General features: G+C 37.4%; 3 protein-coding genes across 3 annotated transcripts; 1 reads left to right on the forward strand and 2 right to left on the reverse strand.

The window, feature by feature from the left end:
• Positions 1 to 561: 561 nt before the first annotated feature.
• On the reverse strand, positions 562 to 4,191 carry LOC133876865 (uncharacterized). Its single transcript, XM_062315104.1, has 7 exons — positions 3,696 to 4,191; positions 3,505 to 3,624; positions 2,421 to 3,058; positions 2,017 to 2,241; positions 1,547 to 1,911; positions 961 to 1,258; positions 562 to 705 (listed from the first exon to the last, which is right to left on the reverse strand). Exons 1-7 carry the CDS (start codon positions 4,189 to 4,191, stop codon positions 562 to 564), a joined length of 2,286 nt encoding a protein of 761 aa, XP_062171088.1.
• Positions 4,192 to 6,459: 2,268 nt separating this feature from the next.
• LOC133877756 (uncharacterized) lies at positions 6,460 to 7,895 on the forward strand. The gene has a single exon (XM_062316157.1). It carries the CDS (start codon positions 6,574 to 6,576, stop codon positions 7,759 to 7,761), a length of 1,188 nt encoding a protein of 395 aa, XP_062172141.1. The 5' UTR covers positions 6,460 to 6,573; the 3' UTR covers positions 7,762 to 7,895.
• An 8,109-nt stretch (positions 7,896 to 16,004) lies between these two features.
• On the reverse strand, positions 16,005 to 21,191 carry LOC133877113 (abscisic acid 8'-hydroxylase 2). Its single transcript, XM_062315354.1, has 8 exons — positions 20,818 to 21,191; positions 20,408 to 20,726; positions 20,165 to 20,314; positions 19,760 to 20,011; positions 19,412 to 19,501; positions 19,087 to 19,272; positions 18,580 to 18,698; positions 16,005 to 16,460 (listed from the first exon to the last, which is right to left on the reverse strand). Exons 1-8 carry the CDS (start codon positions 21,048 to 21,050, stop codon positions 16,355 to 16,357), a joined length of 1,455 nt encoding a protein of 484 aa, XP_062171338.1. The 5' UTR covers positions 21,051 to 21,191; the 3' UTR covers positions 16,005 to 16,354.
• Positions 21,192 to 22,423: the final 1,232 nt, after the last annotated feature.

A 22,423-nucleotide genomic window follows, 5' to 3' on the forward strand; every position in this document is an offset into this window, starting at 1 on the left:
CCCTCAATTTTCACTTGAACTTTATCCAGAATGTCGAAAAAAGCAAATTTCTTCGATCGACCAATTAGCATAGGAAGACCCAGATGCTTTGCTGATATTGGAGTGTTAGCAAATGGAAGAAAACCCTGAAATCGGAGATAGTAGAAGCTGTAGTGTTTTTACTGAAAAGAATATTAGATTTACTAATATTGACAGATTGTCCTGACCATATGCTATATTTATCCAAACAGGTCTTAACAATAGAAGCTTTAGAAGAAATAGCCGATGTAAAGATAACCAAAATCATCAGCAAAGAGCAAGTGATTAAGGGCCACATTTGTCCCTAGAAACACGAAAGCCCCTCAGACTGTGATGAAGCAAACTAGATAAGGCCACAACACCAATGATGAAAAGAGAAAGGGACAGAGGATTACCTTGATGCAAACCTCGGGATGGCTAAAAATGGCCAAAAGGACTACCATTTAATAAAACCGAGAAATAAGATGTAGAAATATAGAGATGAATCCAGTTGATCCATTTTTCCCGGAAACCCAATTTATGAATAATAGATAAGAGAAAACTTCACTCCATTCTGTCAAAAGCCTTTTCCATATCAATATTGACGGCCATAAGTCTGTCATTACCCCTCTTAAACTTAAGAGTGTGAAGCATTTCATGCGCCAAAATAGAGTTATCATGAATATGGCGTCCTGGCACAAAAGCTGTCTGAAAAGGCAAGATAAATTTGGACAAAAGAGGCTTTAGCCTATTAGCAATCAATTTAGAAATAATTTTGTAAAAAATATTGTATAAACTAATAGGCCGATAATGATAAACAGAAGAGGCGCCCAAGTGCTTTGGAATCACAGTAATAAAAGTATGATTTTGTTTCTTCAGCAGATGGCTATTCTAAAAAAAATTCTCAATAGCGAGGAGAACAATGCCCTTTATATATTCCCAGTATTTGACATAAAAAATAACAGTAAAGCCATCAGGTCCAGGTGCTTTTACACTCCCTAAACTTGTTAAAGAATCATAGATCTCAGATTTCGCAGGCAAAACACTGAGTAAATTGTTATCTTCATCCGAAATAACATTATCAAAAAGGCTCAATAACTCCTCATCAGGAGAAGGATTTGAGGAAGCAAAAAGCGATTTAAAATTATTAATAAAACAATCCCCTATAGCAAAACGATCAGTAATCCAACCTCCACGAGGAGATTGCAAAAGATTGATAGAGTTTTGTCTTCGGCGAATCAAAGTACTAGTATGAAAAAACCTGGTATTAAGATCAGTAGTAGTGAGCCATAATTCCCTGAATTTTTGCTTTCAGAGGGACTCCTCCTATTGTAGATAATCATCCAGAAGATTCTGAAGATGTAGCTCCAAAGCAGGATTTGAATTAGAAGGAGGAGCCTATTGAGCAATATCTAGAAGAGAGAGTGTATTATCCAATTTAGTCTTCATGTCCCAAAAATGGTGCTTATTCCAATATTTAATAGCAGATTTGGTAAGTTTCAACTTTTTAGCCAAACAATAAGAGGGAGAACCCGAAATAATAAAAGACCAAGCTTCCTCAATCACACTACCACAAGTCGGATCACGAGTCCAGAATTCTTCAAATCTAAAAGGTCGAGGTAGAGAAGGTGAAGGAATAGAAGTGTCCAATAGCAAATGGTTATGATTTGAATTGTGAGCAGGGAGATGAGTAACGAAATAAGAATTTGCAATACTCCTATCAAGACGTTCCTTAATTAAATCAAAACCCTGTCTATGATTAGACCAAGTAAAAGAATTGCCTGAGAAACTTAAATCCACCATTCCAAACGCATCCATAAAGTCATTAAGTGGATTAAACGAGAAATAGTCAAAAGGCCTACCACCCAATTTATCATCAAAAGATGAAATAGCATTAAAATCTCCAATACAAATCTAAGGATCAGAATAAGAGTACCCAAAATTTGCCAAAGCCATCCGGAAATTCGAGTTAGTTTTCTTGTACGGGGGACCATAGACAAAAGAAAACAAACATTTCACAGTTGGATCAACAGAATAGTACCAAACAGAGATAATATTACTAGAGACAAACAAACTAGCAATATCAATATCAGTTTTCCAAGCCAACAGAAGACCTCCTTTAGAACCGGAGGGCGAAGCCTGGATCATCATTACAAAACCCAATTGATTCAAAATAAGGCTAGCAATATTAATATTAGTTTTCCAAGCCAACAGAAAACCTCCTTTAGAACCGGAGGGCGAAACCTAGATCATCATTACAAAACCCAATTGATTCAAAATAGGGCTAGCTAAGTGGGGAGCTGTCTTAGTTTCTGTCAAAAAGAGAATATCAGGATTGTGCTTCCTGATAATAGTCCTGAGACTGCGAACTGTAGAGGACTGAGCTAAACCTCTACAGTTCCAGGATATAGTAATCATGGTACTGGAGGGGGCATGGCAGAGCCAGCTGCCTCAAAAGATGCTGAAGTTGGAACATCCACACGAGCATCAACATGGGAGACTTCATCCACAAGAACAAGCTGGGTGACACTGCGAGATTTCCTAGCTGCTTTGTGGAATTTCTTGGCTATCGTAGGAGATAGGGGCTTAGGTGGAGCAGCTGAAATATGTTCTTGCAGTCCTGGAGAAGAAGCTGCAAGAGAAAATTCCGGAGAAGTTCCTGGAGTGACCGGAGCTGGCGGAGAATTCCTCATATGAGTTAGAGACTGAGCAGCAAACAACATACGGTCCCGAAGACTATGAGGATTAGACAGCTTCTTTGAAGGAGGTGAAAATAAATCAGAGACCTCCGAAACAGCAACTCTTTTGTGACCCGAAATGGTGCGCGACTCCAAAAGAGGAGAAGGATAAACCTCAGACACCGGAGCACGACCCCTGAGTACCAAAACCTGTGTTTTTGGTAAGTAAGGATGATGCCTTATAGAAAGTCGAGGAGAGGGGGATTTCTTAGTGGGAGGAGGCTTTATGGGTGAATAAATTGGTGGAGAATTATATGAAGAAGGGCTGGAATACGGAATATCAGGGAGAGAGGCATGAGGATAATTAGGCATAACTGGGGATACTGGAACAGGGAAAGCTTGAGAAATAGACCTTACTTGTTGCTAGGGGGAAACCGAAACAGGAGCAGGCAGTTGGGATCCAAAAAGCAGAAGACTCGCAGTGGATTGAGGAAGACTCGAATAGAAGTGTAATGCTGAAGGCCCAAAGACAGTCAGGCCCGAAAAAGACTAGCTCATTACTCCTGTGAGTTGCCGTGCTAGTTGCAAATGCCTAGAGTTATGCTGATCATGAGGACCATACAAAGTAGGCCTAGTAGAATAAAGGCCCAACTTGAAGAGGGGATCAGTAGATGGGTCATGACCAAGAATAAGATCTTGGCCCAAAACCACCGATTCAGAAGAGTCTATGGGGAAAAATCCTGATTTTTTTCCTTGCCTTCAGAAGAGGCAAACGGTCGTACATGTGGCGACGTGGCAGCACACTGTCCAAAGAAATGTGTGTACGAACATGATGGCGATTGTGGCCTAGATTCAGTTGGCAGAGAAGCTTCTTCCTCAAGCTTCAAAGGAACTAAACTCGGAGGAAGCCCATTAATGGGAGAAGTCGCCGAAGCAGAAGAGACACACCCTGTAAGTAGAGAACAGAACTCGTATCCATAGTACAAGAAGGCAACGGGTTGATGGTATGTCCACTGGTACCCGAAGCAGGACGAGCAGAAACCAATTTCCTGGAACTCGGATAAACATAACCCTGAAGAGAGGTGCTATAGCGATCAGGAGTACCCAGAGGAGGAGGAGCTGGACAAAACATTTTGCAATGACCAATACAACCACACAAAGCACAATAATTGGCCAATCTCTTATAGAGAAGTTTAATCCAAAGAGGAGAACGGCCATTGCGGGGAAGATGGAATCCAGGAGCCAAAGGCAAAGAGACATCAATTAAAAGGCGAAAACGAAGATGGTGATGATTGATGATACCTGGTTTATCGCCATCTTCAATAGTCAGAACCTTGAGACCAATAAGTTTGCCAATCTTAATGGCGTTGACAACCATCATATTCTGAAGAGGGAGACCATGTACTTGCACCCAAAAAGCACATGAAGAAAGATCAACCTCCTCAAAAGCGAGCTCAGGTGGCCAAGGTTTGACAACAAGCAAGGATTCCTTGATGTTATAGGAACCATTATCCATAATTTCTTGAACCAAATGATGCTAAAAACTTTGAAAAGAAATCGGTCACCATGGAGCAAATCCACTTCAAAAGGCAGCTCAAATTTTCAAGAGATATTGAGTATATCACGTACCCAAAAAGAGACGGTGGATTTGGAGAAACCAACTTGCCCAATGGACGAAAAGAACGATCATGTGGGAAAACAAGAGGAGCTGACTCCAAAGGACATGGATCAGTTGAGGGGCTTTTGTTTCCTGAATAAGCGCCTGGAGATTGATTGACGATTGGTCCATGGTTCGGTTAAGAACTAGAAAAGTAGAAAGAGAACTTCCAAAAGAGGGATAGACAAGAAAAAAAGAAGAGAAAAAGTGTATAAGGCCAAAAGAAAACAAGGAGAATATTCGGTAAAGTTGACAGATGAGGTATGATGGGAGACTGTGTAGTTGAATAGTTATAGGAGAAAGAATGAGTAGAAAGAGTTGAGGAAACCTTTCTCTCGTTAGAGAGAAGGCAGAGTCTCTCTCTCTAGAAAAAGACATAATTTACATCTTAATTATATGATTTTTATTGCTGACGTTGACCGTGAGGGTTAAAATTATAAATTATTTTATGAGATGGATTATTAATGATATAAAGGCCTAAGTATTATTTAATAGGATATTATAACACTTCATTAATAAATGGTGATATTTTTCATTTTTTTTTACAAGCACATAATTTTTTTTACAAAAAAATCTACAACTAAGAACAATAAAAAAGAGATGGGTAACCCAACAATAAGCTCCAAAACAAATAGAGGAAACATAAATTAAAAAGGAAATGCATCAAATGAATAATGCGGCTTTATGGGTTCTTGGCACTAACACCATGAAAAATGGTGCCAATTAAAGCAGTTAGACAATGTGCTGGCAAGGTCATGATCATCGTAAGATCCTTCAATTTTTTTTTAACCCTAATATAGGGGACGCAGATAGGAACATAACCCTTGAACTACCCATCAATCCTACCCCAAACATTTTTGTAAGAAAATAACAATAACAACAAAAACATAAAACTTAGGAAAATACATAAATAAATCACAAAACCCAAAAAACAGCAACATCAGCAACAGAGAGGGTGGAGACATGCGGTCATGTGAAAACCATGTGCGGGCACGTGAAGGCTAGGCGGAGGCGTGTGAGGCAGCTATGAGGAGTGGAGGTGGGGGGGCAATTAAGACGGTGATGAGGTGTGTTTGTGGGCGGAGTTAATGGTGGATGGCAGATCGAGTTTTGAAAGAACCAAATTTGAAACTTTTCAAATCCATGAGGAGATGGCAACATAGCATGCTAGAGGAGGTGGTACGGCGGAGGTGGAGGGGCTAAGGCTGAGGCTGCATTTTTAGGAGGATCTTAGATAGATCACATGAGGCAATGGATAAGGTCTCGTGAGAGGCGGATAGAGCCTCAAAAGATGTGAGAAGATATAGAGAAAACTCTAAATTAAAAAGAAAAAAAAAAAAAGAGGTTCATGATAACATCATGAGGGAGAGGAGGGAAAATTAGAGAGTTGTCCCTCCTCGACCTCAAGCATGACCACCATGCTTGGAGAGAGACGAGAGAAAAATTGCTTTGAGAGCAAGTCGGCTTTAATTTTTTAACATGAGCGTGAAGAATTTATTCTTTATTTTATTTTTAAATAATATTAAGAAAGACAATGATCAAAGTAAAGCTTTAAGCACTAAGAGCATTATAATTTAAAGATATGATACGCTTACAACTTTCGTACAACTTTCGTACAACTTTTATACAATTTTAACAATTTTTTTGAAGATCAATTATTGGATATTTAAGACCCACATATAGAAAAACATATTCAATGATTGGTTTGAAAAAAAATTACGTCAAGAGTCGTACAATAATCATTTCTTTATAATTTATTCATGTTTTGTTGTACATACTGTCGAGATACTGAGATGAGTTACTGTTGTTAGCACAATCATCAGGAAGATAAAATTTAAAATTAGTCCAACTTCTGCCCAGAAGAGTCATCCTCTCTGATTCACGTTTTGTCAAAGGCTCTCCATATTTTTTTTTTTTAATTTAATTTATTTTATTTTGCTGTTGTTCTTAAATCGTTGGTATTTGTTTTACTGTGTGTTTTATATTGAGCAACTTGAAACTCTTATCAACTTTGGGCCTATGAATAATAATAATAATAATAAAAAACTTTGGGCCTTCGCTAAAGATAGGCTAGGCCCAATTTCCCCGTATATGACCGAAATCCAAACTCCCATCTTACCCATACTGTCGACGACTGGCTCTTTCCTCCCCAATTACATTCGCTTCATTGAATGCACAGAAGCAATGCTCAACTTAGCCAAATTTTTGTAGAAATCCATTGCTGTTTTGCTCCAGATAACCATGGAAACTAGTTCAGTTCTCCTCCACTCAAGAACCCTCCCCTTCTGTTTTACCCTAGCACACAACAAAGTTTCTCTCAGACATTTGGACAAACACTTGCCAATCTGCAGTTATCAGCGCCACCAAAGCGTTAAACCCTTCAAATCCCCGTTACATTGCTCTTTTAAAGCAAGCCCGTTGTCACTATCTTTAACAAGAACAAGAACCCATTTGTTACCTCCTCTCAAATGCTCGTATTCCAACACCACCACCTCGGATTCAGACAACCCATTGCTAAAATCCCTCAAAAACCTCTCACTTGATTCGTTGAAGAAAAGCCTTTCTCAGTTAACTCCTATTGATATTGTCAAGTGGTCTGGGGTCTTATCCATCGCTATTGCGGCAGCAAAATGGACTCTGAATTTGCTCTTCAACCCTTTCTTTTGGATGTATTTCAGCTGGACTTGGTTGTTCTGGCCGTGGCTCGTGGCGATATCGTTTGCAATTTACGGCTTATATTGCCTTCGCAAGAATTTACTTGGTGAAGCTAACATCTTTGAGCAACTTGCCCTTGTTACTTCAGTATTTACTTGGCTAACTCTTGTGCCGCCCGCCCATTTCAATGGGTATCTTGAAGGTTGGCCTTTCGTGTTCTTCTTCGTGTACCATTATTTCTTTTTCTTCAATGTAACTGTAAGGAAACGGTTATATGGTGATTACTATGCTCGCCCGCATGACCCCAAGTGGGAAGTGAACCCGCCCAGGTGGCTTCGCCTTTTGTTCTGTGTGGGAGTCATGGTTGGGCACTGGTTGGCCGCATTTGAAGGCCCGGAGCTGCACCGCATTCCGGGCGGGTGGACCAATGTAGGGGTTTGGATTTTGATAATGGTGACACTGTTGATGCAGTACAATTCGACGTTGTATCTTGCAAAGTATTCGGAAAAGGTGGTTGTGCCAACTGCTGTCGTACAGTTTGGCCCTTATCGCTGGGTCCGTCATCCAATATACTCGTCTACGATGCTGCTGTTTGTAACTTACTGTGTTGCACTTCGAGCACCTTTGAGCTCGCTCTTTGTTATAGCAGTTTGTTTGTTGTACTATGAGCAGAAGGCAAAACTGGAGGAGGCTTTGATGGTTGAGACTTTTGGGGATGGGTATATGGAGTATGCCGCTAAAGTTAGATGCAAGTTCATTCCTTTTGTTTATTAGCTTGTCTACAGGTATGCAGTGGTTAATTGTGCCTTGTCTGATTGAGACATTGGATTCAAGTACTTGAGCTTTGAAACGGGAAAGGAAAATGTTAGATTATATATAGCAGATGCAAATTTTGTTGGATGTTGTTATTGTTGATGTTATTTGTTTTAGCTTGGTTTTTTATTGTCATTTCCAAGTGCTTCAGTTTCACATGTTGCATTAGTCTTTTGTTTGCTGCAATGCGCTAGGTTGGGCGGGGGAAGGGGGGGTTGAATATCAGGTAGGTTTGTGAATTTTTATGTCGCCCTGATTTGTTGGTGTATCTTAAATCACTGCAGGAGTGCAGAATGCAAGTAGCTATAGTTCTTAATTCTTCTCTTGCTAATTTTGAGTTCTCAGAGCTCTTCTGTTTCACTTGGCAATGCTCTAGCAGTTGCATTGGTTTCAGTCTTTTAACTTAGCTTCAATATATTGAAGTCTCTATAAGTCTTATTGAGCAAACTTTTGAGTGCTTGTTTAAGTAATGTAAAAGAGACATACTTAAACAACAAACTGTAATCAATTGGCAATATCCAGGCCCACGAGTTAACTGTTCTCCAACAAGCATATTGACATAAATTAAATGAGCTGTATTATGCTCTATCCAGCTTGGCTTGCGTTTATGGCCACAAAGTTGGACTCGTACCCATACTTGGTTGGGCTGGAGGAAATTTATTTATAAAATATTAGTTGAAATGATGGAAGAGTGAAAATTGATGACTGGAAAACACATAAACTGACCATTTCTTTTTTCGCATTTGATTGATTATTCATAAGGGGACATCAAAGAGAAGATTACCTATAGAATCAAAGTTAATATAGTGGAGAACTGATGTGAGCATTTGTGTGATTGTTAGTGTTTTCATAGTTCACTTCTAACCCAGAAAATTGCAATTGGGATCAGTCGATCCAAAACTTGGAACATTTCTGTTAAAAAATGCTGATTTTAACTATCAAAATACAGGCAACCTATAAACCAATATTAGAATCTTATATAGACAATAAACTCTTTCTGTGAGCCAAGCTACAACGTTAAGAGTTACAACTCAAGACTACCTTACCGCTTTTTAACTTATAATGAAACTATCTATATAAGTTCTATAGAGGCTTATAAGCATCCTTCCGGAGTCTGATCTAAGTAGCATATCATGAACCTGTTTTCTTTCCAAGTAATTCGAGGATCCTGATGTTAAATTGCTACCAATTGCAATGTTGGATTTTGTTACTAACTTATTTTCACTTGAGATCTAAAGGGATTGTAATGTTAAATTGCACGTAGTTTCTTGACTATCTTACTCCTCTTTCACTTTTCGGTTTTTGATTGGAAAGTTACACAAGCAATATTTTGAACCCTTGACCGTACCCACTACCCCACTCTTACAGGGGGGGTTGGTATCACTTGAGCTACAGCTAATTGGCATCTTGTGGTTGATTTAACCTGAAGTTTGATGTGCATTCTATACGTTTGGAGCCCTTGTTGGCACCTTCAAAATGGCTTATGCTTTGTTTATTGGTTTCTTAGACGTTTTACTGTTTGCCTTTTCTGTTTTAAAAGCCAAAACAAGGCAGTAAACATACTTTTATTCTTGTAGAACTGTACAGTAAATATACCTGTCGAACTGCATGGATAAAAAATCGACCATAGAATTAGCTGCACATTTGGTTTCCAAAATTCTGGTTGGTCAAGTATTGCTATGTCCATGAAATAAGTGTGGCTAAAATGATTATGTATCAATAAATAAGCGGCATTAAAAAGTAGGGGCATTAGAAGTGAATCCATTTGTGAACATAAACTAAGTTTTCCTGTGCAACAAATGATGTTCAGATGAGCATTGAAGGTTGATATAGTTCAACTGGAAGGCACCGCAAGGATCTAAGGGAAGGTCAGTATGCATTTGTTAGGCTTCCTCTTTTTCCAATTTAATTCATGATTATGTGAAAAGAAAACACAATTGACACTGCTAGTTATTGTGCTATAGAGAAGGGTTTTTAAAATGTGTTGAGTGCTTGGAAAAATAATTAAATACATTCACAGCAAGTTTAGCTGTATAAGCTTCCTGGATTTTTCTTTTCTGTTTATTTTATGCCCCTTACATATCGAGTATAATGAGGAGTGAAGTTTCTTAAGATGCCAGCTAGGTCAGGTCTATGGTGTGTTGATTATTGGGCCATTGCACTGGGTCCAACTCTCCTTCTGAGCTCAGTACATTTGCTCGGTTTTTAAAATTGATATGTTTTGATCCTTCCTTGGTTTCTTTCTATTTGCTGTCTTGTGATTGCTACAGATCAGATAAGCATTTTCATGATCTCTTGTTATTGACTGAAATGACTTGTGTGGTTCGTTGCTTATATATAAAAAAACAGGAGATAAGTTGTTCGGGATATTATCTAGATCAGGTCATATAATCGGTTGGCTGTCAAACTGGGTTCAAGTCGCCATCTGAGCTTGATACATCCTCATCTGGTTGCTTTTTAATTGATAAGTGTTGTTGACCTTCCCTTGATTTTCCTTCGATATGCTGTCTCGTGATTGCTACCAATCAGATAAGCATGTTATAATCTCCACTCAAGATGGATTGCATCAGTGTTTGTGGATCTTATGCTCAAGACAGTTTAATGTCTCCCTACATTAGAAATTGAGTCACATTTTGAGTTTTTTGAATGAAACAAATGCATTAAATTGTAGGGATACTTTGTAATATCTCAGTCTCACATTGAGAAGATGAATAACTTACATAGAGTGGGTAGATTATAAAAATATTCATAGGTGTTAAATCTCACATTGGTTTCTTACTAGGTGAGACTGAGCTTTATAAATGATTTTAGGGAGTGATAGTGCAGATATGACTAGTGCTTTCCCTTGGTCGTTGCAAATGGTATCATATCAACCTAGGTACTGGAACACTGCATGTCGACCCTGACGATGATGTCCATATTTAAGAATGGAAGATTGTAACACTTCAATACATTGGAAGATGAATAACTCATGTAGAGTGGGTAAATTATAAAGACACTCATAGGTGCTAAGATAAGCTATCTTGTCTTATCAGTTTAGAAAAATTTCCGTCATATTGTAGGAGTGTTATCCTGTTCTAAATTACAAAACATCTAGCAGAGACATATACCTACTATGCCTACTTATACCTACTATAACTATATCAAAATAACAATAGATGCCTATATTTTCTTGCACTGCATATACCTACTATACCTCATCGTTATTACGTGAACCAGTTTACATTGCCACCCTCTTTATCAGAGAATGGCAACCAACATTCCAAGATTTGACTATGCTAGCACTGTAAGACTCAACATCCAGAAAGCGAAATATATTGAGATTTTGGAAGCCACCTCATGCGCACACGTAAGGCAACTCATCCCATGTGAAATATATGAGCTTATCCAGTTATCCTTGTTTTGCACCACAAATTGCAGAGATAGATGCACAGTCAAATTGCAAAATCCTCATAACCCAACACATACTAATTATGCAGGGGTTCTTTCTTCTTATGGCAAGATAGCAAAATCACTTTCTTTGATGTACTTTCTCTGTGTTTTCGATGTCAAGCACTTAAAAAAGACAAGGATTACTGGTCCTCTTTCGGCCCCTTATTTTTGTCAAAGTTTACTTGTTGAGATGTTTAGTTGGGCTGTAAAAGCGGTTACAGGTAGTAGTTATTGGCTAACCACAACCGCCTAAGGCAGTTATTGAATTTTAACAACTGCCTCTGCCTAGACAGTTAGCAGTTATTATGTTTATAACCGACGGTTTGAAAATCGCTTTTTAATATGGGCTTGGGGCCGATTTTGGTCCGGGTTTGGGTCGGATTTGGGTCAAATTTGGGCCGGATTTATGTCAGTTTTTCCATAAACAAATCCATAACATTAGTACAAAAATTACAAAATTACCAAATCTAAATACAAATCCAAATATAAATCCAAACATTAGTGCATTAGAACTCTAAAATCAAAAACACTACAAATCCAAAAACACTACAAATCCAATCATTAGTACATTACAACTCTAAAATCAAACCAAAAGGCAAAAAACACCAACATTTCAAATGACAAATCAAACTTGCATGAAGCCAAATCCAAATAAACACCAACATTTCAAGTGTTGAGCCGTAGGCCGTCAACCTTAAAAAGAAGTTTTTCCCTGGAAAAATCTCAAACTCATGTTTGGTTAGAGATAGAGAAAACGAAAAACCCTAAAATAAACAATTCAAAAATCAAAATCACATAAACAAAAAAATCACACAAACCTTAAAGCTATTTGCGAAATGAAATTAAAAGCAAAAATAAACAGAGATGAAGTTAAACGAATCAAAATTTCAAAGGGAGTAAGAAACCCCAAATGGGTTCGTAGACTCCGTACCTACTGGCTGCTGATTGGCTGAAGTTGAGATGAGAGAGATTGAGAGAGGGACGAGAGATAGAGAGACTGATGCACTAACTAGAGAAGAGATACATGGCTACACAAGCCAATAGGGCCATGGCTACACTGAGTAGAGACGAGCACTGAGTAGATTGAAAAATTGTGAGGCTTTGTGAGAATTGAGAACGGCTGTGGCGTAGAGGAGACGAGAGCAATTTTGAGAGGAGATGAGAAATCAAATTAGGTTTTTTAGATTTTATGTGTAATGAAACAGCGTCGGGTAGTGGTTATTTATAATCGCCTTCAAAAGCGGTTAGCAGTTACGAAACGGTTATAACTGCCATGTCTGTACATGCCTAATATTGTTCCGGCTCTCTGTTTTCTTTTATATCCCCGTCTATGCCTCTGTTTTCAGCAACACTCATGTGTTTTGCTCATGTTACTTGATTGTTGAGCCATTTCGTAATCCTTTTAAAAAAAGAATTTGTTTCCATATGTTTTCCATCCAAGGTTTGGAAATTGGATTTGTTTTTCCTTTGATGTGCTTCTCCTCATAATAGACAAGTTTTTTTTAAAAAAAGTGACTTAATACTTTGACTTGTTCCTTTTCTTTTATATTTTTTGGATGAATCTGATGATGTCTTTTTCAAGTATGATAAACACGTCTTAATTAGTTATCGGTTTCATTGTGTTTTCTCAGGTTCAGGATATGGAATGATTTTTCTCATGAGCTTTGATGTATTACTTGAAAGGTCCTGTTCCCATCATTAATTCATCTCAAAAACAAGCAGGCCAGGAGGGGTACGTACTCCTCCGTCCTCGTGTCATTTTTAGATCTATTCATCGTTTTATTCAAATTTAAATTATTTTTCCCATTTAAAAAAAGAAAAGAAAAAAAAAACATGTTTTTATCATGGACATGCTTGTTCTTCTGGAGGGCTGAATTTGTAATACCTGAAAATTAATTTGATGTGATGATTTAACGACTCTGCTGTTCCACAGTATTGACTTACGTACTATATATGTTAATGTGTACATTCCTTTTTTTTTTTTTTTTTTTTGCTATGTAATTAGTATGGTATAAAAATAGAGGAAAAATCAAAATTAATTCCTAGGTTTCAACATGTTTTACCCGTTTCCTAACTCGACACTGCTCATTGACCCGTTTCAACTTGTATTTGTTATATAAAAAATATATATAATTTCATAAATGGGTCAAGCAGATCTACCCGTTTATGCTAAATCCTAACTTTTTAATGTCGTGTAAAAAATTACCTATCCTAATTTTAAGGTAAATTTGTCACGTGGAGCGTACAATTAGCATATGACATGATATATGCAAGTCATGTGTTATTGATTTAGTTGTCTGATATGGTACACTGTCAATTAATTGGACGGTACGTAGGTCAAGGAAAACCTATGGACTAATTTAATTTTTTTTTCAAAAATAAAAGTCGATTGGTTAATATTTCAATTATAAAGCAGTTTTTGGTCTACAGTTACAACACCCCATTTAAACAGAATAAGCTTATCTTTATGAGCACATCTATCGGGCTCTGATTGCACCGTAGTTCTACCTGGCCGGAGTCTCTTTCATGTTGCTCAGATATTACGAGTTGCACTAGTAAATTTGGTCCAAATTCTTTAGCAGAAATCTGTATGGAAAATTAATGACAACGGAAAATGGTCGGCTACTTTCGGACGTCTGGCGACTTCAGCATCAGTAAGGCGATTTGAGAAAGAGAAAGCTCAAATTCAAAAAATGATTTATGAAATTTAAAACATAAACCATACTCCTTTCGGTCTCGTGCTCACCAAATACCGAAAATACGAAAATCATTTTTTTCAAAAAATATTTTATTCCGAACAAACGGATGTGAAAATATATCCCTAGAAAATAAAAAAAGTTTTCAATTTTTTTTTTTTTTTTTCAAAAAAAAAAGGAGTAAAAATAGAGGGCTGATAGCTAGTGTGGGGTCCTACGTACAGCGACTACCCCATGCATTCTAGGAGGGGCGGCCCCTACCCCATGACTCCATGAGGGGAGTTATCTCACCTACTGCATATTGCCAAAGGTCTTTATTCTATTTTATTTTTTTTGCTGTTTTTTCTTTGCTTTTTTTGGTAAAGTTTTCTCCGAGGTATATTTATATTTTCACATTAAATTTATTAAAAAAAAATGAAGTGAAAAATTGATGAAATAATCTATTTAAAAATGGACAAAAAAAACATGAAATTGATTGTAAAAATAAATATTCCATAGAGTGATATGATACTGACTTAAAGCTTAATTAGGGTATTTTTCCAATTCTTTATCAAGAATCCTCCTAATTTCACACCCTTATGCATGGGTGGAAATCGGATTCATCTCTTGAATTCGTGCCATGTCGAGTTGAGGCTTAAGTATACAACTATATGCAGGCCTGCACGACCTATATATTTAACTTAATGGATCACGATATAACTCGCATAATTCGTTTAATAAACAAATCGTGTAGGGTCGGCATGAACACGACCCATTTCAACCCGTTTCAATCTATTTATATTAAATAGATTGCGTTAACACAAATACTTAAATATGATCTAATAAAAATAATTTTCATATCTTATAAGTATAAATTATATCAATTATATATACACATTCACAATTAAACCCAAGACAAAATCAATTAGAGAGTATCAAAAAATGTGGTTATGTACTTATGATTTTTAAGGGTAAAAATGTAATTTACTTATACGGGTTATGCAAGTTAAGCAGATATTGATATGAATTAAACCCGTTTATTAATCTTGTCTCAATGGGTCGACCAATTGACCTGAATACTATTACACTAAACTCTAACCCTCTAACTTTATGTCAGATTTGCGAGTCGTATCAAACACTATTAATCCTAATCCTAATCCTCGGAACGGAATGTGAAAGCCACACAAATAATTAAGTGTAGAAATGACATTTAGGAAAGTAATCAAAGCAATGTCCCTTGATTGAAATGGTGTGTTAAACTATAGTATGCATTCCTTGCATAGTGATTTGCTGTATCATTATAGGTCACAAAAAAAGTGCATCTATTTCTATGATGTGGAACTAATTAAATAGTCATTGGATTCTTTTAGATGTGACAAAGGATTTTGAAGGAATGGACGAATGGTGGTTGTATGTGCTTGTGTACACAATGCATAATCCAAGAAAAATTGAGTAGACTTGTAGAAGCAATTCAAAGCGTGGAAGTCGTGGCCCTTTCCTTGCCCAATCACAAGGCTTCACGTAAGCAAGATTGGGTCAACATGTCTGTTGATGTCTTTGAAAACTTACGCTGTCTTTATCAGTTATCCTTCCATGCCATGTTATTTATCCACGTCGGTCAAAATATTGTGCTCAGAGACTGCAATACGTGGAACTTTACGGTGCCCAATGAACCTATTCCTTGTCCTGTGCATTGGATTAGGTTGCATTGTGGTAACATTAACAACTACCACTTAAAAAATAAAGAAAAAAAAAAAAACATTTTTTAAAGTCTTTTGACCTTTTAAACGACATTACTCTTCAAAGTGACGTACGTTATCCCATCGGAGAACGTGGTTTCAACGATAAACGATTGCTAATTTGTAGTTCAAATCTTATGATTATGATTGTTTTTCAATCGATGGTACTATTCGAACGACACAAAACGAATAATATAGTTTAGACTACTGAAGCGACACAAAACTTAACCTTTTTTTTAATTTTTTTTAAGTGTACTTCAAGTTAATTTATAGAGCAGATCGAAAAGAGAAGGAAAAAAATCTTAGGGCATGAAAGGAATATGATCCATATTGATCAAGACCACACTGTCCACACACATTTGATCCTCAAAAAACCACGTTCCTTTCAATTAACAGCACATGCGAACACATCTGCCAAATTGGTGAGATTTTTATTTTTCTGCACAGAACATGATATATTCGTTACACACGTTAACGATGCAACGTCGGCAGGCCAGGACTGATCGATCAGTACTAGCTCCTACGTTAAAGTACTAGACAATATCCACCCCAAGACAGCTTGCAAATACAGAGGATTCCCAACGACAAATTTGAAAAACAGAAATGAAAAAGAAAAAAGAAAACTCAATGGCCGGGGATATGTTGCTTTTGTCCCCACTGGACAACATTTCCGTCGTCGTCAAGAACCCAAAAACTGATCCTATATGCTCACGGCTCCGTCTTCTTCCTTAGGGTTACCTTTATCGGCAATCCCTGTTTGGGTACAGGGAAAGGGCCATATTGTATCCCTTCTTCAACTCCCACGGCTTGCCACCTAATCACGATTTAAGAGAGAGAGAGAGAGAGAGGAGAAAATGTGAATATTTACAGTACTACAGACCGTGTAAAGATCAGAATGAGAACAAAAGTGTATGACTATGATAATGCTAATTATCATTTGAGCATGAAAAAATATATATATGTATGGTCGTCATGACTCGTGTCAGTTATGGGTACTACAAACCTGTAGTTTGTTGCTTTGTGTTGCAGTCTAATCATTAAACATGCCATATTTTTTTTCATTCACATAAACATTTATAGGAAGTGCTGGCTTGCCTGGAGACCTAGTCAAAAGAAGGACAAGTTGAGTGAATATTTTCGATGTGGACAAACGAAGTAATGAAGTGTAAAACGCCCTGAGCAAAGCTGTGGTGTTAACGAAACCTGTTCATGTTCATTTAGCTATGACACAGAATCAAATTTGTCTTGGACAAATCCAGAGAAGCCCTCGTAGCCATTTGATCTACACTGGACAGCTAGCAAATTATGTCGCTTACTGTATATGCTGCCATTCACATATATCGATCTCCCGTGTAGATATCTAGAGATATTAACCTATGAAGTTCAAGAGGGTGATCGAAGATTGGATTTGATATTTTGGGTAAATGATATATAGTTGGAGACGGCAATGGGATCGGAGAAGATCTACCCAGATCTGATGATCAGAATCTCTAGCTAATCTGACTGTACATTCTGTACGAGAGAACTTGAAGAAAAAGAAGGGATAGTTTGAATCAAGACTGTGGCTCTTCATATATATGTTTGAGATTCACAGCCATGATTTGAAAAAAGAAGTTGTAATTTTTTAGAATAAGATAAGGCTGATGGATAAGCAATGAAAGGATATATGTGGAGACAAGTTATTCATAGCGCGAAGAGGCTAGGCGATGACTGATGACATCTAAGCTGGGGATTTGTATGTCATGCAGAGGCAAACAGAAGGACGTTTGACTATAATATGATGCATGCGTGCCACGTGTACAGAAACATGATGGGGGCACGATTCTGCGTTTTTGTATGCTAGATTGGTAACCAGTGAACCACTACCTTGCCAAAACTAAAATAGACGCCCTACTCGCCTTCAACGAGACTGAGGACCACTTCCACGGCCTTGGGAACGCCCAAGAGGACCACCAAGCAATCCCCTATCTAGTCTCTGTTCCTTCCCCCCCCCCCCCCCCCCCCCCCCGCCATTTATTTTTTCTTTATTATTATTATTTTTTTATGAAATGTTTTTTAGGGTGTTTGTTGGGTTCCCACTTCCACCTCTCTTGTTGTAATTTTTTTGGAAAATAATACAAATTTTATCTCCTACGACCCATCTCTTAGCTATTTTATTTTTAAATTCACCATTAAATTTATGAAACTTACATCTCATCTCACAAATTGAATAATAAATTTTGAAATGGTTAGGGAATAGATGTCTAAATGTCCAAATTTTATTTTCTTTTAATATTAACATTATCTTGCTAAAAAAAAAAAAATCTCCCATCAACTAAGAGTAGACAAACAATTACGTACACAAAAAAAAAAAAAAAAAGTGGACAAATAATTGAAAAAGAAAAATACTTTAAAATATGAATGATGGGTCAAATTTATTTTTGATAGTTGCCAAGATTAATTTTTAAGCTTAAAAATACATATATTTAACTTAATAATTTTAAAAAAAAATTGAAAACAAGCTTATTAGGGAGGGCCATGGCCCTCTTGGTGAGCCTGTAGTTTGTCCCCGGCCATGTCTATGTTCTTACTCAGGAAAGTGTTAATTTTGATATTAAAATGTATTACTACTTAAAGTTATGATTAAACCAAACATGAAATCATTAATAAATTAAACATAATTAATTTCACTTAATACATAATCTCTCTCTCTCTCTCTCTCTCTCTCTCTCTCTCTCTCTATATATATATATATATATATATATATATATATGTTCTCACGGATTAGGATTTTTTTATTTTATTTTAAGTGAAATAGAAAAGAATCATTTTATGGTACATAATAAATTTGACAGATTTAATAGTTTTAGTTAAATGTAATAAAATAAAATTTAAACAGTGAAATACTTGTGTGTGTGTGTGTGTGGGAGGGAGAAAGAGCGGAGGATCCGGACCTGTAAGAGGTGGTGAGGTGGTGGAGAAGGATTAGCATCTCAAGCTTGGCCAGCTCACTACCTGGACAAGCATGCACTCCATTCCCAAACGGCATGTACGTGTTTGGTCTTGGTGGCACCTGCACCATCACACAAACAAAACCCAAGCAATATTCAGTCTTTCAACTACATCTGTGTAGGATTATACTTTGGAATCCAATTTTATGCAACAAATTTTTGATTTTTACTACCCTACAAAACAAGCTCACGTGATCTGATAGTTGAAAGATTTCAGCTCAGATCTTCTAAATAGAGGAAGATTCACATAAAAATGAAAAGGACACTTCAGAGATATTCTAACAATTGATAACCTTATGTTTGTAGCAAAACAAGATAGAATATAGCAGTGCCTGACCCACTTCCTGAATCTTGGTTCAAAGGCCGGGACACAGATTTTGGATCAGGAAAAGCCTAGCCTTGTATATGTTTTTTGGTGCTGTGTAAGAAGGTGTTGTGTTGTGCTGGTACCTCGAATCTTGAAGGGTCAAACTTTTCAGGTTGTGGGAAGAACTCAGCGCTGTGATGAATGGTTCTGAACAGCGGCAGAACCTTCCAACCCTTCGGAATGAAGTATCCCTCAAACTCTACATCTTGCACTGCTTCTCTGAATGTGAACGATAGTATGCTTGCACTTCTCAGTGTTTCAAGAATCACCTGCAAAAAATAAACTTACTTATTTTTCCACTGGCCAACTCATGACCGGAACTTGTAATTAATTTCAAAAGTAAGTGTGTGTATATATATATATATATATATATATTGAGTGTCAGCATATATATATATATATATATACCCGGCCAGTCAACGGCATGCGCCGAGTATCCTCCCACGTAAGCCCACGATTTTCTTCAAATAACTTGCGTTGAATTCCTTCTTGTTCCATCTGAAATATTTCAATAAATAGTATCAAGACAATTCTAAGCCACAATTTCTAGCCCTATCAAAAAATGATTGGGGAGGGCGGTGGCCGAAAGAAGAAAATGAAACAAAAATGCTCAAACAAGAAAAATCTTTTATGACCCAGTTAATTCGAAACAAAAGGGTAGCTTAAAAAAACATTTAAAGAAATTAATTAAAAAAGCCACTGCAGGGAAAGAAAAGAGTAAAAATCAAATGATGATGAGAGAAAAATAATATTTACCGTCACGGCATCTAGGAGATTGCCATTATCGTGCAAATACTTTAGAACCCATGTTAGAACACTCGCAGTTGTATCATGAGCAGCAAAGATCACTCCGATTAGATTGTCAGCAATTTGAGAGTCGGTAAGCTGATCAGTCAGCTTCTGGTCTGTGGCTCCCAATAATACTCCTAACAAGCCTCCGCCATGTCTCCCACTTTCTCTTCTCTTTTCTATTAATCTTCTCAAAGTCTCGTTCAGAAGCTTCCTTGCCTTGAAAAATTGGAAAGAAACCCAACTCAGAAATTTAAGTACCAAAATCGAATTGTATATATTATTATACCTTCGTTATGTTTTCTAGGCAATGTGGGACTATAAGAGCCAGAAGGAAATACAAGTGTAGAGGGGAACAGTACTATATATTACCTTCATTGCTTTGCGAAAAGGAGTTCCCGGTAGATCCAGAGGCATGGAATTGTAGCCTTTCTCAAGGCATTGATACAAACTTTTTATTCCTTCTATTTCCAAGTCTTGTTTGTTCCCCAAGGCCGAAATCATTGCCACATCAAAAGCATACTAATTAAGAGAGACCAAAATAGGAGTAAATTAATTATTCCTGATGTGGAGAGAATCATGCAATAACAGATAAACAAGCCGACATAGACATACCCTCTTCATCTCTTGCAAGGTGTTGATGGTGCAGTTCTTCCAAGTGGGAAGAAATTTCAGAACAATATGCTCAATCTCCGGGACCGACCCTCTTATGGCAGAGGGCAGAAAGGAAGCCTGAACCAACTTTTTGAGCCTTGAATGGTAGGCCCCCTGATGAAAGAATATAGCCTCTGGCCCTATCATTTTCTCTTTGCTTGGCGGATAAGTTGGCTTGAAAAGATGAGCTCCGCTCACAAGAACAATCCTTGCTGCTTCCGGGCTCGAAATCATCACACACGGGCATCCCAATATGTGGGTCTTGAATATATCCCCATACCTACATAAAGAACAAATCAAAATATTCACAAACTCCCTCGTGAAACCAACTTTTCTGTGTTTAGATTATGGAAATGAATGATTTTGTATACCGCTTCTGCCGGTTTGCGAAGAAGGAATTTGGGTTCTCAGTGTAGAGCTTGAGGGTCTCGCCTATGTATGGCCAACCCATTGAACCGGGGGGGAGGCGTTTGTGTCGTGGGTGGTGCCATTGGAGGAACAGTACGAGGACCAGCAAGAAAGAGCACAATAGTAGTATTGGCATAGGAATAACAAACTGAGAATGAAAGGTAGCGAAAAAGGGCGATATTGGGAAAAGCTGCATGGTGTAAGGAGAATCTTAGAGAGGTGGCAGAGACGACCTTGAACGAGAGAAGTGGTGAGTGAAGGATGGGTGGCTTGATGGTGGGGATTTAATAGAGTCGGAGCGGTATAGGTGGCAGCTCGAGACAGACGCGTCACCATTTTTACGGGAACACATTGCTTTGGTCTGCAAGTTTATTAATATATATATATATTTTTAATAAATTAATATTTTTAGATCTCTTCAAAAACATTTACATGAGTGATAAATCTACATGTTTTTTTTTTTTTTTTTTTCTCTTAAAATTAATATAGCCCTTAAAATTAACATTAAAAATGAGCACAAAAATAATATGTAGTATTAATCTCGTTTAACTAGTCGGGTGAGAATGGTTATAATCTTACCATATATATTCTGAATAATATTTATTGATTGTAAAGATTGAAAAGAACAAAGATACGTCTAATCAGCCATAATTGAAACTAAAATCATAACTTAGAATATGATACATGCAACCAATTGTTATTACATTAACCATATATAATATATATAATCATCCAATCAAGTAACAATGTCTTTCTTTGACCACTTGAAGCACTTGAAGAGAGTCACCTTCACAAATTAGGCACTTTGTAGATGCGGTTAGAAAAGATGCTTCTAATTTCACTTCTTGCTCTTGGGCTCATTGTTGTAAAGAAGTAAATATTATTGCTCACCAATTAGTTAGAGAGGCTTCTTCTAAATGCTTGTCTTATAGTTAGATTGAAAAGATACATCTTTTTATTTGTGATACTTTTTTTAGAGACCTTTTGATCTTTATACTGTAACTTGGTCATCTCTCTTTTAATGAGAAAATTTTCGGTGTTAAAAAAAATAAAAAATAAAAATCTCTTTCTTTGCCTCTAGTCCCAAAGTTGCCCCACTACACTGGGACCGTACTGGAGCAGGAGCAAGCTATCAAAAAATTGCTGATATATATATATATATATAGCAAGAGAGGTTTGACAGGTAGCGCATCATGATCGACCCACCGTTTTTGGCGTGGCTCTGCTAGCTACCAGAAGTCTAGAGGGACGGAAACGGCGGGCATTCCTCAAATCTGCATGTTGTCAGTCGGCCCAGCCCGCCGAAGCCAGCCCAACCAAAGCCGGCCAGTACCAATCTTATATCCCCTGTCTGTATGAATGGGAATCATCGCGCACCTCATACATACGTACGTGTAAGAATCTTAGGGCGTATACGTTACCACTGCGCCTGGCCCCTGGCCCCTGGCCCGACCACTCTTTCTCATACTCTGCAAGGCTTTGTTGTACTAGACCCTTGTTTTTCTGCGTCCTGTAACCTGTTCCATTCGTCATTTTAGGCAAACCACACAAAAACTTTTTTTTGATGGT

This window comes from Alnus glutinosa, chromosome 9, assembly GCF_958979055.1.
Source record: "Alnus glutinosa chromosome 9, dhAlnGlut1.1, whole genome shotgun sequence".
In the NCBI taxonomy this organism is placed as follows: domain Eukaryota; kingdom Viridiplantae; phylum Streptophyta; class Magnoliopsida; order Fagales; family Betulaceae; genus Alnus; species Alnus glutinosa.

Bases quoted from the DNA above. Each gene is read 5' to 3' on its own strand.
- LOC133877756 (XM_062316157.1), top strand. From the start codon at position 6,574: ATGGAAACTAGTTCAGTTCTCCTCCACTCAAGAACCCTCCCCTTCTGT.
- LOC133877113 (XM_062315354.1), bottom strand. From the start codon at position 21,050: ATGCAGCTTTTCCCAATATCGCCCTTTTTCGCTACCTTTCATTCTCAG. The intron at 18,699-19,086 runs GTACCAGCACAA...GTGATGGTGCAG, and splicing joins TTGACCCTTCAAGATTCGAG to GTGCCACCAAGACCAAACAC. The intron at 16,461-18,579 runs GTCCGGATCCTC...AATCGTGATTAG, and splicing joins CACCTCACCACCTCTTACAG to GTGGCAAGCCGTGGGAGTTG.
- LOC133876865 (XM_062315104.1), bottom strand. From the start codon at position 4,191: ATGGATAATGGTTCCTATAACATCAAGGAATCCTTGCTTGTTGTCAAA. The intron at 2,242-2,420 runs GTACCATGATTA...ATGATGATCTAG, and splicing joins GCTCTGCCATGCCCCCTCCA to GTTTCGCCCTCCGGTTCTAA. The intron at 1,912-2,016 runs GTGAAATGTTTG...TCTGATCCTTAG, and splicing joins ACTATTCTGTTGATCCAACT to ATTTGTATTGGAGATTTTAA.